At 39.4% G+C, this 15,028-nt stretch overlaps 1 protein-coding gene across 1 annotated transcript in view; it reads left to right on the top strand.

The window, feature by feature from the left end:
- SLIT3 (slit guidance ligand 3) overlaps window positions 1–15,028 on the top strand; it is a 525,410-nt gene that overhangs the window by 310,498 nt on the left and 199,884 nt on the right. Inside the window, exons 8-9 of the mRNA XM_042790009.1 lie at window positions 7,114–7,185; window positions 12,325–12,488. Of these exons, the coding sequence (XP_042645943.1) occupies window positions 7,114–7,185; window positions 12,325–12,488 (236 nt within the window). The remainder of the gene's footprint in view (window positions 1–7,113; window positions 7,186–12,324; window positions 12,489–15,028) is intronic.

Raw genomic sequence — 15,028 nt, 5'->3', positions numbered from 1 at the left:
TCACTTTTTGGAATTGGTAAAATGTCCCTGCTGTTAGTTATATCAAGTAGTACATAAGGGCTGAAAGGGGTCTGAAGTTGTCGTCTATTGTCCCACCCTAGGGCAGGGCCATTGACTCCCGCTCTATTCCTGCCAAGGATTCATTTAGTCTTTTATTACAGGCTTCCGCTGCTGATGGCTGCACACTCTGTAACAGCTCTTTTCTGTATTTTCCCTGTTCTTATTGTAAGAAACATTTCCTCTATATCTAATCATAATTCCCCTTTCTGAAATTTAAACCCGTTACTGCTTTGCTTAACCCTTGTTGAATACAGGAAACAGAGAATTTCTTTTCCTCTTGCAATGGCTTTTTATGTAGTTGGAGAGAGGTTTAAGAGTAAGTAATACAAATCTGCTAACATAGAGGTCTAAGGTTCTATCACTGTTAGTGTTAAATCTTGCTGCTAATGCAGACACTGAAATTCATGTTTCATCTCTAGTCTCATACAGACCCCAAGATCCTCTTTTTTATGTGCATGAATCGTGATGGAGATGTCTAATCTTGCATGGATTCAACAGTTCCAGTCCACATGTACACTGTGAAAATATTCCTTCATATATTTTTATTTACCAACACTGAACTCCCCCCCTACAAGCTTTGGAGTCTTGGAGAAGTTGCCTTTCTGTCACTGCCAGCGCCAGACTGTTGCGTTCCCTTCTGAGCTCCACTGCCAACTTGGGGTGAGCTGCTCGATCTTTTTTTGTATCAGTTCACCCACTTCTGAACAGAAATAATATTATCAAGAAAACTGTTTATGTGAGAGGCTTAATTATGGAGATGCGTTGGTTAAGTCTTAATAAATTTTCCGGTTTCATTTACTGGATGTATAGTTGCACTGGGGATACGAAGCCTGGAAACCATGGCAGTTGTGGGAGAAGCAGTAATCGGGAAGTATGACAGTAATTCACTCTTGGGAACGTTACAAGCCTGCAGATGCACCATTTGTAGCTATCCATTGCATGCACATAGATAATAATCTTGCATTAAACCCAATTACATGGTGTTATGGACACACAACACACGGATTACATACACGGCCAACGAGCATACTGTGATAAAGCAGCGGTGTAATTGAAGGAGACAGAAGGAAATGTTAGACTTGTGAGTGCTACCAGTGCTGCAGTGCCTGCTACGGCTCCTCCCCACCAGCCTTGACTGTTTGCTTTGCTGCTCCCTTTCAAAGTCTCACTTTCAAAATACAGGTTTATCACAGAGTGGGGTAACTAGGCACCTTGTTCTTTCCACACTGTGTTGAGAGAATTTTGAGCAGGAAAAGGAAATGAACATCGTTGTTTAACTTAGAGTGAAGCCCATAGAGAAGTGTGTGCTGCTAAATGAGGACTGTTGTTTGCAGGATTCCCTCTATCAAATCGTGTGTGTTAGAAGCCTGTAAAGAATCTCTAGTGCCCAAACATAACAGGCATTCAAAACCTGAAATATAATAAATGAACTGGTGACTTTTCAAATCTCTTTCTCTGTTTACCTGCCAGTAAATGAGCCTGAATATTTTGTCCTAACTGAGAATTTTGCAGATGCTGCAATGTCCCATTGTCAGCCAAATGTGACACAAAAGCAGCCTGGCATGTATCAAAAACCTGAATGACCAGTACAGCAGACCTCTAGTAACTATGGTAGATGCTTATTAAGGCTTGGGGAAAAGTGTTAATCAAAAATTTAATCTACCATATAATTTCTCAATTTGATTAGCTGTTTGTGCTAATCAGCTGCAGAACTGGAATGTGAAAGAAAATCAGTCTCTCTTACTGTCAAAAAACAAAGGACGTCTTCAGCATATGACATGTTCTCCCCTTCCCCTTTCATCTGAATCCATTCAGATTGTAAACAAGGAGCGTTACTGTGGCTATTGTACTGAAGCACAGCTAGTAATCTATGTACATTATGAAAATGTGTTGTACTTAGAGAAATGGACATTGGCAAGGTAGTTTTTCCTTTTGCCGATGACAAAATAGCTTTCTTTAAGCTGGAATGTAGTAGATGCTATTATGATCAAACAGTGTTATGTCTTTAACAAAAAACACAACTCTCCTGTGTATTTTCCCACTTGAACTGTGACTGGAAAATATTAAAACAGTTATTGTGTTACAATGTACTTATTGAAGAAATTAAATAGTTAATATTTCAGATAATTCTGTTGTGTTTTATAACTTTTTCTGACATCATTGCCAGAAGATCCCTTTGGTCCATGTCTAGTACCTAACTGGAACAGAGTGGGTAGATACATTGTATTGAAAGTATTATTATTTCAGATGAATAAGTCACAGGGTATTCTGATATTTATATGCTCTTATTTATATTATTCATTGAGTTCCAAGTAAGAGAAACAAAATCTCTTTGTACTCTGTAATTTATAGAATTGAGAGATTTTGAGTATGGAGCTGACAACCTAGGATTTCTGCTCTCTGAGTTAGTCCAAGGAACATGAAAGAATTCTTAGAGTTCCTGAGTTTTTAAAATAAAATATTTGTATTATTATTAGGGTTCAAAATTTAAATCCTTTCCTTTTTATCTCAAAGTATCAGCCAAAAAGTTGTGTGATTTCTTCTAGCACTAGGAGCATAATTTTTTTCTGACTCTCATCTAGTCCTGAACACCTGTATTCCTATTCAGGAGGGTGAAGAAAGGAGTAAAAAATAATGCATAAATATTATTAAAAAACCCCACACACATAACAGTCATTTATACAGGTTAATGATTTTCATGTAATTACATTGAGTCTGGAATTACCAACTCTCTGTCAGGGAACTAGAGTGGTATACGTGAATTTGGAGCAAGTCAGAAGAGAACAGAAATGCAACTGCATATAGTTAAATTTGCACAAAAAGTTTGAGAAAGGAGATAATTGTTTTCAAATTGTGACAGCGTTGCAGAGTGAGCATTCTTTCCTTAAAAAAAAAAAAAAAAATCTGATTTGTAAGGGCTATAAATCAGCTTTATTCTTCAGAATGAAGAAAGCAGCTCCATGCATGCCTCTAACCAGTTTGGGCAACGGGCAGAGGAGTTAGTAGAACAGTTCCTCTGGGGTTGTAAATTGAAGTCAATGAGACTATGACAGGTCATACCGGTGGGGGGATGTACCACCTCGAAGATTGCTGATCCCACGCTATGTGTCTTCCAAGTAGTCCTTGGAGGATCCTCAGGACTGCTGCAGTCCCCTTCTGCTTAGCTTGCAAGATCTGACAAGGATCACGGCCCAAGGTGGGAAGTTTGCTGGCATAAATAATATTGTCTATAACCTCTGCTTCCTGATTCAGCATTTTGGATGTGAATAGTTTACAGGGACAGGACTTCTAAATGAGAGGACAGTTCTTTTCCAAGGAACAAGGCTATATTGGGTTCTGGAAGGGATGAGAGGTATAAGGCTGGGGAGAACCCAGCAGAATACACGTTTCCCCATATGATGTTGGAGGACTTGGAAGATTCTGGAAGTTTTCTGTTTCTCACACCTTCTTGGTGTTTGTGCATCTCTTTCTATGGATTTGAACCTTAGTTGGATCAAAATGAGACTGAAGCCTTGGAGCAGCTAGCAGACAACTGGAGCAGAACTTATTTTTTTCCTTCATGTGTTAAAAATGGCACTGTATTGCGTGCTTAGCTCTGTCAGGACACATAGTTTTAAAAATCATTGCTGGGAAGGCTTCATGTGCGTGACAGGAAGCTTTACAGAGTGCCTCTAGAGCACACCTCTACCTGAAAATGTGTCCCCATTCAACAGCCAAAGTGTTCCCACTGCGTGGGAGCCCTGTGCTCTGCACAACCAGAGCAGCAGGGTTAAATTCCTGCAGCTACAGGAGGGCTGTACTGCAGACGGTTCACTGTCAATTAGCGCCCTTTGCAGTGTTTGGCCTTCTTTGTTCTGAAATAATTGCTATTATCATAGATGTTTTATTGCCTTCATTATGGCTAACATTTAAATATCAATGAAATAGTTTGCTACCAAGTCATCTGCACAAAAGCTATCTGGTAGAGTTACCCAGGAAATCTGTGTTCAAGGAGTATATTAATGCAGCACTGGTTTAGGATTCTTAGGTTATATATTTATTAATTATGGGAAACCTTTGCTTATTAGGTGCAAAACCTGAGCCACTCTCATCTGATATTTTGTGAGCAGAAATACTGTGTGATTGGAATAATGCTTTGACTGTTAAACAGAAATATTTCAAGAACTTAAAAATATTTTTGAATCATCAAATCAGACAGTAGAGGCTGACCTTTCTGTGTCCAGATGAAGAATTGCACTGGGAGAAAGGGATGTGTTCTCTACCCTCAGCGCAGAAGGAGGCTTGCTGTCACGTCCAGTTCTGCTTGAATCCAATCTATGTTCTTTTGAAATCAATACAAGGTCTGCCTTGAATTCCTATGGCTTCCATTGGCTCCTAGAGTGCTGTGTGTGTCATATTCAGACATCTGCCAGGTATGCGATTCAAATTTTGTGAGCTGACTTCACATGTGGCTTTCATTTATCAGTGTATTCCTAAAACCTTCCAACCAAGTGCATAGCTCATTTTTACGTAACAGGTAACTGGGGCAGAAGGTGAATTATATTTTTACGTTTACAGAAAAAAAAAAAAAATGGTGGTGCAATTAGAAATTCCATTTGTGAGCACTGTTTGGACTTCCCAACATGCATGTGCAAATGAAAATAGCAAATAAATATAGATATTGAGGGGTGGGTGTGTTGATGTATATACGTATGCACCCTTAATAGAGGTTCTGTTGTACATGCTTGTTTTGGCTATGTGTCCACAAAAGACTTTGGTTTGCATCACTGGCTAAATCAGGTAATCAAGCATTAGCAGTTGTATGTCAGAAAGGTCCATTTTGCACCATATAAACTGCCTCAGTGGGACATTTGTGTTGTCATCATGAGGTTAGGAGGAATTCAAAGGTAGAGCTTTTCAGCCCTGTGGATGTACACGGATAATCATTGTGTTCTCTGCTGGTGCTGAAGGCACAGTAAGGCAGTGATGTGTCCAGACTGTGATGCACAGCTGATGAAATGACATGGCTGGTAGCTGTAAGAGCTTACTTTCAGGTTTACTTCTGAAGTTGACAGTATTTCCCTCTTCATCTTATCCAGTAAATTTATAATAGACTCTGTTTGAGTCTATGCATATCAAGAAACTGAATACACAAACTCATAATTTTGCATGCTCATTGTTCCCAATACTTAGCTACAAGTTTCTTGTCCAATTTTTGGCAGCATCAAGTTTTCCAGAGGATCTGGAATGAATACTGTATGTTATGCTATAAGCCACGATGCACTAAGGTTTACAGCTCTTTATCAGCCTGGCATGTGAATGTGTGTGACTTGACTGACATAGATCTCTGGCAGCAGATCTCACATGCAGATTCCAGATTTCCAAAACTTTGCTTTTACTGACATAACTCACTCTGCTTACAGATTTGGAAAGAAAGGGTAATTTTGCTCTGTTGGTACAGTTTGCTGTCATGGGTACATCAGCCCCCAGGCTGGCTCCAGATTAATAGTGCATCCATCTGCTGCGGCACTATGCTGAAATACCAACTACGATCCTCCTAACAAAGTGGTCATGTTCTGTCCTGCTGGGGTGCAGTGCAGCAGCAACATAAACACACTGCTGCCAGTGTCAGAGCCTGCTTGCACACCCCTCCTGAGTGTGCCTGCAAATAGCTCTGTTAACTTGCAACCTTCTGGATTTGCCAATATGCATATGTGTCTTCCTGTGTACCAGAAAAACAGTCTTAATAGGGTATAATCTAATTTAGCTTTAATCTACTGATGTTGTAGATGGTTTTGCCATGGGATTTCTAGGCAGAATTGTAAAGATGTTTTTGAATTGGCAGGTGGCCAAGAGGGCTAGTTAACTTCTCTAAAACTTAAAGAGCTTTGATTAAGTGTCTTATGTAAATACATAACATTGTAACAGCTGGATAGTTCAGGGAAGGGTAACGTGCCTTCAGGTTGCTTCAGCAGGTATTTTCTTCAAGACATACACAAGCGCACAAAAGCACTATCTTCTACCCAAGTGATGCAGTGGAGTGCTGTGCACCTTTTACAAAGTGGAGGTTGCTTTGTGCCGTGGTGCTGTGGACACCTCAGGTTCCACACAGGCAGCTGCAGCCAGTAGCAGGACTGGCCACGCTGGGACATGGACTCCTCACCAGCTCCATCAACTCTCATGACAAACTGGGCTACTGTATTTGCAGATTTGGTGCTCTTGGAGCATGACAATTATGCCCTGTTGGAGTGCTTTCCATTTCCTGTGCCATCTTGATAATCTTTATTGCTTCTAATTTGCTAGAGAGTCATTGATATAATTAGGACTACATAAATGGGAGCAGCACACTCAGCTGTTGATAATCGAGTCAGTTCATTTTTCATAAGAAGCACTAAGGGGGTCCCTACCAGCAGCTGAGATCATTTTCTCTTTAAGCTCTGCTTTGATAGAGCAGCAGAAATCCTTACATGCCTGGGTCATGACATGTTTTATTACGGTCCATTCCACTACCCATATATTTTTTCATAAGGAAAGCAAAGAAATGGTACTCATCCATCTGTGTGTTTTCAGAAGGGCAATTTGAGCTGTCTGTCTGTGTAAGCTGGCTGTGTTAACAAGCCTGTGAGAGTCAACAGCTCTCTTTTTGTGTGAGAGTGAGGGCTTCAAGTGCAAAGCTTTCATATTGCGGTGTGCAAGTTTGATGTTCCTCCACTCAGGTTGTACCACGTTTTCAAGCAAAGTTACAGCTTAACCAAAAAGTCTGGATCCATTCCAGTAGTCGATAAAAACTCCTCTCCTGTACTCCTTGGTACTCTGACATGGTAAATAGTAAGCTTCATCTATTCTTATGCAGCTGTTGGTTGTTCTGCCCTAACAGTATGTTTCATGATACGTCACAAGTTGAGGTATTGTACTGTCAGCATGTCTTACTGCTCACAGCCTGGCAGATTTATTACCAAGAGTTTTAGCAGCTTGTTTCTGTAAATAGTGTGATGGTGAAGAAATGTAAATAATTGATCAATCTATTTTCTCTCTTTTTTCTTTTTTTTTTTTTTTTTTTTTTTCTCCTGACAGTACTCTCAACAATAACAACATCACCCGCATTCCTGTTACCAGTTTCAATCACATGCCAAAGATCAGGACGCTGTGAGTAATATCTTCACATATAACAATAATAATGATGCTGTAAGCCAACTCTTCGGATGTTTGTTGTCTTGTGATAATCGCATTTCAGTCACTTCCCAAAGTGAACAATTCTCCCAACTCTGGAGGAAGATGGTCCCCGACCAAGCCTGAGGCTGTGAGGGCCGCGGTGGGCATGGCGGGGCCTGGCAGGTGGGCCTGTCCCGCGGGACCCCCCGCAGCGGGGGCGGCCTCGGGCTCCTCAGGGGATGGGGGCAGCTGAGGCCAGGCCGGGCCGTCAGCCCACGGGTGGGGAGCGGCGCCGCCGGGGCCCATGGCCGGGCAGGGTGGGCCGGGGCGGGGCCGGCGCCCCGTGCTGCAATGGCGTCGCTGGGGCGGGAGCGGGCCTGGGAGCCCCTGGTGAGGCCGGGCGGGGTTGTGAGGGCGGCCGGTGCCCTCCGAACCCTGACAGCGAGTTCTCTGGATTTTCCCAGGGTTAGGTAAGAGTCAGTTTTATCATGAGTTTGAATTTACCCAGAAATGAACCTGGCATTTTGTTCCCATGGGAAAATCCATAATGTGAAATGTGCTCCAAGCTGGAATGTCATAAAAATTGTGAAAACTGCTCAGATGGATCGAGTAATTTAATTTTGTGAATATCCTGTGTTTAAATCCAATTCCTTCTTTTTAAATTCAGAATGCAAATTTCTGAAACAATAATTTTTTTAAAGAACTTGAAAAAAGCTTCTAGATACATTTTGAAACAAAATATCACTGATTCTGATGCATTTTTTAAGAAAAGCTTCTCTTACGTCAAATCCATTTTTCTATAGCTAGGCACCATTCCACTGGAAAAGCCCTGATCAGCTTTAGTAGACCAAAATACAAAGACCGTGAAATTAGACTGTGTGCATTTGTATAATGTAGCCATAGCCTACCAAATACATTTTGTTTAAATAAATTATTCCTTTAAATTCCTTTAGGGAATACACAACTTCAGGAAAAGTCATGTTTAAAGAAAGTCTCTCTGCTTTTTCCTCCAGAATCTCAAACTCAACCAGGATGTATTTAGTCCTAAAAGCAAAGGGAAATAGTAGCTAGCCTTAAAATTTTCTTCGGCACTGAAAAAATAAAATGCGTCAAGGATGCTACGTACGCATGTGTAAAATCATATTAAATAAGTTAACAGAAATGAAGAAAAATGGCTCTTACTCGTGTCAATCTATGTAAGACAACCTCTGAGTTAAATTTATATTCTTCATTACATGGTAACATTCATAGATCTTAATGTAAGTAATTCAGTAGAAATTAGATGTTTGTCTTTTAGAAGAGAATGGATAAAGAAGATAAAGGTGTAGGGTTAAGGTTCCTGGAGTTGTGCCTTTTCTCATTCAGTCACAGTGCTCCAGAAAATTGGCCTGGCTTCTTCAGATCAGTCAGTCTTGTCTGTTACCAGAGCTGAATGACTTCTGCCATTTTCCTTTAGTTTAATTTCGGAGATGGCTTTGTATATAGCTCCCTGGAGACTTACACTGACTAATCCCCCTTTGCTGTAATTAAGGGAGTGGGGGGGAGGGGAAAAAAAAAAAAAAAAAAGGAAGTCATAAATAGGATTTATAAAGAGAAGCTTTTATATTGAATTCTGAGATCCACATTTTATAGAACATGAATGCTGACCCACTCTAAAAGGATTTGCTGGAAATTTAATTTAGGGCCTATGGCTCAAAGGGCACCTTTGCAAACTTGCATTCGTATTCATTCAGCTCATGTTCTGTAAAGGTAGTTTCATCAATATCAAGTGGCATGTTTCAGTCTCCAAAGAATGCCAAATAATGCACAGTACCCTTCTTAGCAGTTCAATATACGAGTTAAAGAATCCTACATAGACAGGTGGAAATACAGTAAAATAGTTTAGTTTCCTATATTTCCTTCCATCTGTTTCAAAAGAGGCAGAAAAGTCATCAAAATAGCAATTACTATAAGACAAATACAGGAATCAAATAGCATTTCATAATTTCTTCTGCTCTTTCATATTAAAATTTCTTCCTCTATCCCCAAGTCATCTTAGCACTTTTCACAATTTATACTTCATTAATTATAATTATTAATAAAAAGCTTGAATAGCTACATATTACACAATATTTTCTGAATATCTTCTGTTCAGAATTTAGGCTAATACTATTTTCATTTAATCAAGTTTTGTGTAAATGGATAGTAATACCCTAACAACTAAAATACACCTGAGCATGTGTAAAACTGATCGGTATTTGTTCACCTATGTAAAATATTTATATAAAGATAATATTTGGGGGGAGATATTAATATTCTCTCTAGTTTCCTGAGCTTTTTTTCGCTTGGGAACCTGTTTCTCCTGCATCAATATATAACCTCAACAAACAATTTGCATTAAAGGAGAACACTGTCTGAGGCACAATGGCTGAATAAGATCTACTATTTAATCTCTTGGTTGGTGATGCAAATTCAGTCCAAATGGATCGTGAATGATGTTCATTACAGTTTGGTGACTCTACTGTTTTCTTAAAAAATGATCATCAGTTTGTACACCTTCTCAAATCACTTCACACTTAGATGTGCTTTTTTGTTCAGAAGCTGTTGTAGGGAATCCCTGGTCTGGATGTTATTTAAATAGGGACAAGTCCTTTTTTGCACCCAGCTGAGGCCCAGGGCAGTGTGTCGATAGTATTTTCCCCAGTGTGTCTCTTTTACACACTAGTGAGATCCATTAGCAGGATATTTGGGGCTGCTTGTGCCGCAGCTGCATCTGCTGTGATAGTTCTGTGGATAAATAGCTTTTTCTTCATGGCTCTCAAAACAATCTGCTCATTTAAGAAGAACAGAGAAGGAAAAATAAAGAGCATAGTCAACTTGAATGTGACCTCTTAGAGGAAAGAAAAAAAAAATACAAATGCTAGTAAAATTTGAAGCACTTGAAGAATTCTTCTAGAAAAATCCACTCTTCTGTCCTAACCTTTTTTATTTGTCTTTTCTGTTGCTAAGTTTCATTGATGTTTTAGCCTTGATTGGAAGTGACAGGAATTAGTTTTTATTGATCTGCTTTCCATTGCCTGGAACAGCTTTATTTGTGTTGAAGCATGTCCCCATACCTGTTTGCTTAATGGCAAGTTTCCTGTTGTCTCTCGGCATGTGTGAGTGACTGCTGAGATAGGTAATTGCATAATTTCGTTTAATTTTTTTGTTTAAGGATAAACTGAAAATGTACTAAATCACTTTAGTGCTTTTCATGTTCACGAGGAATTGGTCTGTTATGCTTTTGAAGTACTCTGAAAAGTCTTTTTGTGGCTGTATTCATTAATGTAGTTATCAAAAATATATTCTAATAGGCTGCTTTGTTAAGCTTGATAGGCTCTCTAAATGGTCTCTCAAAAGCAAACTGTAGATTGTCTGCACAAAAAACTTGAACAAGCCACAAGGTAGGGCTCTGCTGAGGCAGGCGAGCTGTCAAATAGGTGACAGTCTACAATGGGAAAACCCAGAAATCAACTATCAGAATGTAGTGAGGAAAAAAAAAAAACATCTTGCAGAACTGGAAAGCTGCCCCTTTTTGTGAAATTGTGGCTTTATTATTCCTGCCTCTGTACATCCATGCAAGGGATGAGCTCTGCTTCAATTTACAAAGGAAGTTGATTCTGAGTATCATTGCTGACTGCTGTGGTGGGAAGGGATAATACTTTGAGGATTTAAATGAAATGCTTTCTCTCCAAGTTAGAACAAAATCTTAATTTAGGATGATTTCTGGGTAGATGATATTTGTTCTCTTTTTTTTTTTGTAAATATATTTATTTGTTCTTTCAGTCAACAAAAAGTATTCCAGGCAGATTAATGGTTCATAATAACAAAATATTTTACTAGAAATCTAACTTACTTCAATTAAATAGCTTCATAATCCTTAAACACAAGGTCTTCTAGCCATCCTTCTAACATGATTGCGTTTTACAGTGCTCCCAGGACACCAGCATCTTCCACCTCTATAGGATAAACTCTCAGTTCCAGATGTGTGGTCTTTTACTGTGACTGCCTACCCCAGACATACATATCTGGGGACTGTCAGCCCGGGACCCATTGCAGACCTGCACTGCTGCTATGCAATATGAAGATCTTACAGATAGACAGTTAATTTCTTTGGTGGATGGACAAGGCTAAATTCTGTGCACAACAATTGTATGGGGTTTCTAAATGTAATGCCTATAATATTAGTGAATAATGCTTTGTCTAACCATTTCTGACAGGATTTTCAATCTGTTTTAACATTTCAGCTTTGGTATAACACTGCAAATGTAAGACTCATTACAGGGAATAAAATAATTAATGTCCTCGGCTTTTATTTTGACCTGAAGTTTGGTAAATATTAGAATGACTAGATTCACTCCCGGAACACGTCGTCATTTTGCAGACTTGCCCCGCATGAAGTCACATGAAGCAGGCTGGGAAGGGAGCTGTGTGGCTTGATCTTCCATTGTAAAGAACGGCCCCAGCACTGCTCTGTGCCATGACCCTGTCATGGTTCCCTTCTGCGTCATGAGTTGAAAATTCCTGTCTAGAACCTGCATACTTGCATTAAATTGCCACAGTAAAAAGAGCATTGATGAATTTGTACAGGCACCACAGGAACGTACAAGGTATCAATAGCCTCTGGTGTGTGGGGTCCCCCTCTGTCCTTCCCTCTCTCCCTCTTTCTCAAAGGAGAAAGAAGAGGGAAGAATCACTTATCATCCTGGTTTTCAGCCTAGTCCTTGTATTTATACAAACCATCCTCTGTATTCACTCAAAGATCACATCCATGCAGTTATTTCTGGTATTAAATCATAAAGTGATTACTTGGAGGAATCTTAAATTCTGCATGTGCTTCTCTCTAGAATGGCCAGCTCATGATTACCTGTAGGCGGGTAATTATTGAACCTCATTCCTCCCAGACATTATAAATAATAGCACTAATTTATATGTGTACAGTTGTATATTACATGGCAATGTAGACAGTCACGACCTGACTCAGCTGTAACCAATAACCTGCAATGATCCGACTTACATTGCAGTGGAGAGCCAGCCAGACTTGTACTTGATTGCTCTGGTTTGTGTCTCCTGTTTAAAAAATTACTAACTTCAGGGTTCTTCTGTCATTTGTAGGCGGCTTCACTCCAACGTCCTGCACTGCGACTGCCACCTGGCTTGGCTGTCGGACTGGCTGAGGCAGCGGCGCACTATCGGGCAGTTCACCTTCTGTTTGGCACCTGTGAACCTGCGGGGTTTTCTTGTGGCGGAGGTTCAGAAGAAGGACTTTGTCTGCTCTGGTAATGATGCCAATTATTCATTTATCTATCAGCTGATGGTTTCATATTGATTTCACATAAAAACAGTGAGCAGAAAATTACAGTGCTGTGTTTGAATGCCATTCTGTAGCAATCCTGTTTGTTTTTATCATTGCTAAACTGTATGGGAGTAGATAAAATTGTTAATTTTTTCAGCTTTATAAGAATTATTGGATTCCAGTTAACATTTCAATTCTCAAATTATTTTTTCTACTTTAGTGTTGCCAATGATATCAACATGAGAAATCAATTAAGTGTGGATAATTTGGTATTTCTCAAGGGAAGAGCTCTACAGCTGACTGGAATACTAAAGAAAGGAAATAGAAAATGCTAATCTGAGTCTGTTGATAAATGCTTGGACTATAGAACACGAGAAGCAGATTTTATCCCAGGGACTGAAACAGGATTGTTAGGGAGCCAAGGCTCTTTGCTGTTCTACAAGTTTCCACACTGGTAAATGAGGCTGATGATACACAGCCAACTCACAAATTGTGTGACTATACATTGGGCCTATTCATCAAGTCTATGGAACTACACTTGGCTCTGCTGTGATAGAAGTGCATTTTCTTACGAGAATAAGAAAAAGAAAGAAAGGAAAAAAGACCGAGAAAAAGAGAAAAATTGGAAAAGAATTCTGAATTTGTCTGAAAGGAAGAGATCTGGGAGAGGAGAGGCATGGGAGTGTGTATGCTGTGAAAAAAAATGGAAGATAGCAGACACAAGTTTGGAGATAGTTTTGCAGACCAAATGGTAACACAGGGAGCTTGTTAGGAAGCCGATGTGAGTCCTAAACTTGATAGACTGAGAGTCTTGTGGTATTCTGTCCTTTATCTTTCACAGCCTGTGAGCCCTGGAGCTCTGTCCTCTTGGTACATGGATTGACTGATGGAAATACAGTATAAGTGCTTGTGCTAGACATGTTTGTAGGAATGCCTTTTTTCTATAGTTTCATTTACATGTATCAAAGAAAGGGAGAAACAGTTGTACTTAAGGGGATCAAACCCTTCTTCTCTATCATGGATAATAAATTAATGCCCAGCCCTGGAGGTGTGCAGGAAGTGTTGTGGGTACACAGAAGATGAAGTTGTGCACCAGTGATTTTTGTGACATGATTTGCAAGAGTACTGAGCAGCTTCTGCGCAGTTGCAGAGATTGAATGATGCCCAGAATATCTGATAAATTACATCAAAAATTTAACTAAAAGAAAAGTTTAGAAATCTAACAGTCTTGAGAGAGGAAAGATAAAATAAATGGATAAATGAATTAAGCTATTAGCAGAATCTAATTTTACTGAAGAGGTAACCACAGCATTTTTGTCTTATGAAATGAAGTTTCAGATGGGGCATGAGTTCAGCTATTCGGATTTATGATATGGTGAAGTAAAGGAAGAAGAGTCGTTTAAATCAGGAGAAGAGATAATAACTGCAGAATGAGAAATGTAACATGGACAGAACTCATCTAAATAGAGTTTTCTTACAGACTATGACTTCTAAAAGAGAAAAGCTTTTTAACAGTTGCCTGTTGGACCAATAACATGTAAGAGAACTCTTGAGATTGGCCTGCTTTTTAAAAAACATAAATTAATAGAAATTAAAGGAAAGAAGCTTCCAGTGAGACAGTCTGTCAACTGTATCCCCTAGCCCTCATTTGGGAAATGAAATACACCGAAAAAGAAATGTGTTTGAAGAACTCATTTTAGTGGAGGATTTAGCGGAGAACTCGGCTTAGTGTGTGCCAGTTCGACAAAAACCTACATGGACAGCTAGTTTAAAGAGGATATAAATCTTCCCTGCTCTTATTACAGTTCTTATTCCTGGTTTTACAGCATAATTTGTTCATGTTTGACTGTGAAGTCAAACTAGGACAGGAGGTGAATAGTGAACTGAACTTGTCCCTCTGCAAAGGAATTTTATACAGTTTAAGCTTATATGAGTCAGTGTAACTAGCCTCAAGCTGGCAGTGAAAGCCGCCTTTGCATCATAGTTATGAAGAACTGAAATACAATGTAGTAAACTACTCTGTTTAAGTATAGGCTCAGCATTTCAAGCTTTTGTGTTTTTATGGCAGTGGGAATATCATCACAGCAAAAGAAAACTCAGCTTTTCCTCCCCTGTAAAATGGGCTTCATCAGAGCATTCTAGTTAAAAACTTGTGCTGTTGAATGCTTCAAAGCAGAAAGTGGAATCAAATAATTTGGGGAAAGAGGAAAAAAATCCTTGAAAAACTGACTTCTGGTTATTCTTTGGACCCTATGCAAAAATAGGGGTTTTATAAATAATTTTATGACAGATATTCCTTTCGAAACAAATTTTGAATGTGACATACCAAGAAATAGTGTAAGTTGGAAAAGAAAAAGTAAAACACTGATAAAGAAGTGCCATAACTGGAACCTAAATTACTTGATTCCTTCTGAACACTATGCTACCAGTCCTGTACAGTGATGTTTATATGAATTAGGTGCAAAGTCTCTCAAGATAATGTTGCTGAAGTCAGAGGTAGGTGCAGATATATCTCTGTAAACT

This window comes from Tyto alba, unplaced genomic scaffold, assembly GCF_018691265.1.
Source record: "Tyto alba isolate M040663 unplaced genomic scaffold, T.alba_DEE_v4.0 Super-Scaffold_17, whole genome shotgun sequence".
NCBI classification, from domain to species: Eukaryota; Metazoa; Chordata; class Aves; order Strigiformes; family Tytonidae; genus Tyto; species Tyto alba.
This window is presented reverse-complemented; position numbering and strand designations above follow the sequence as displayed.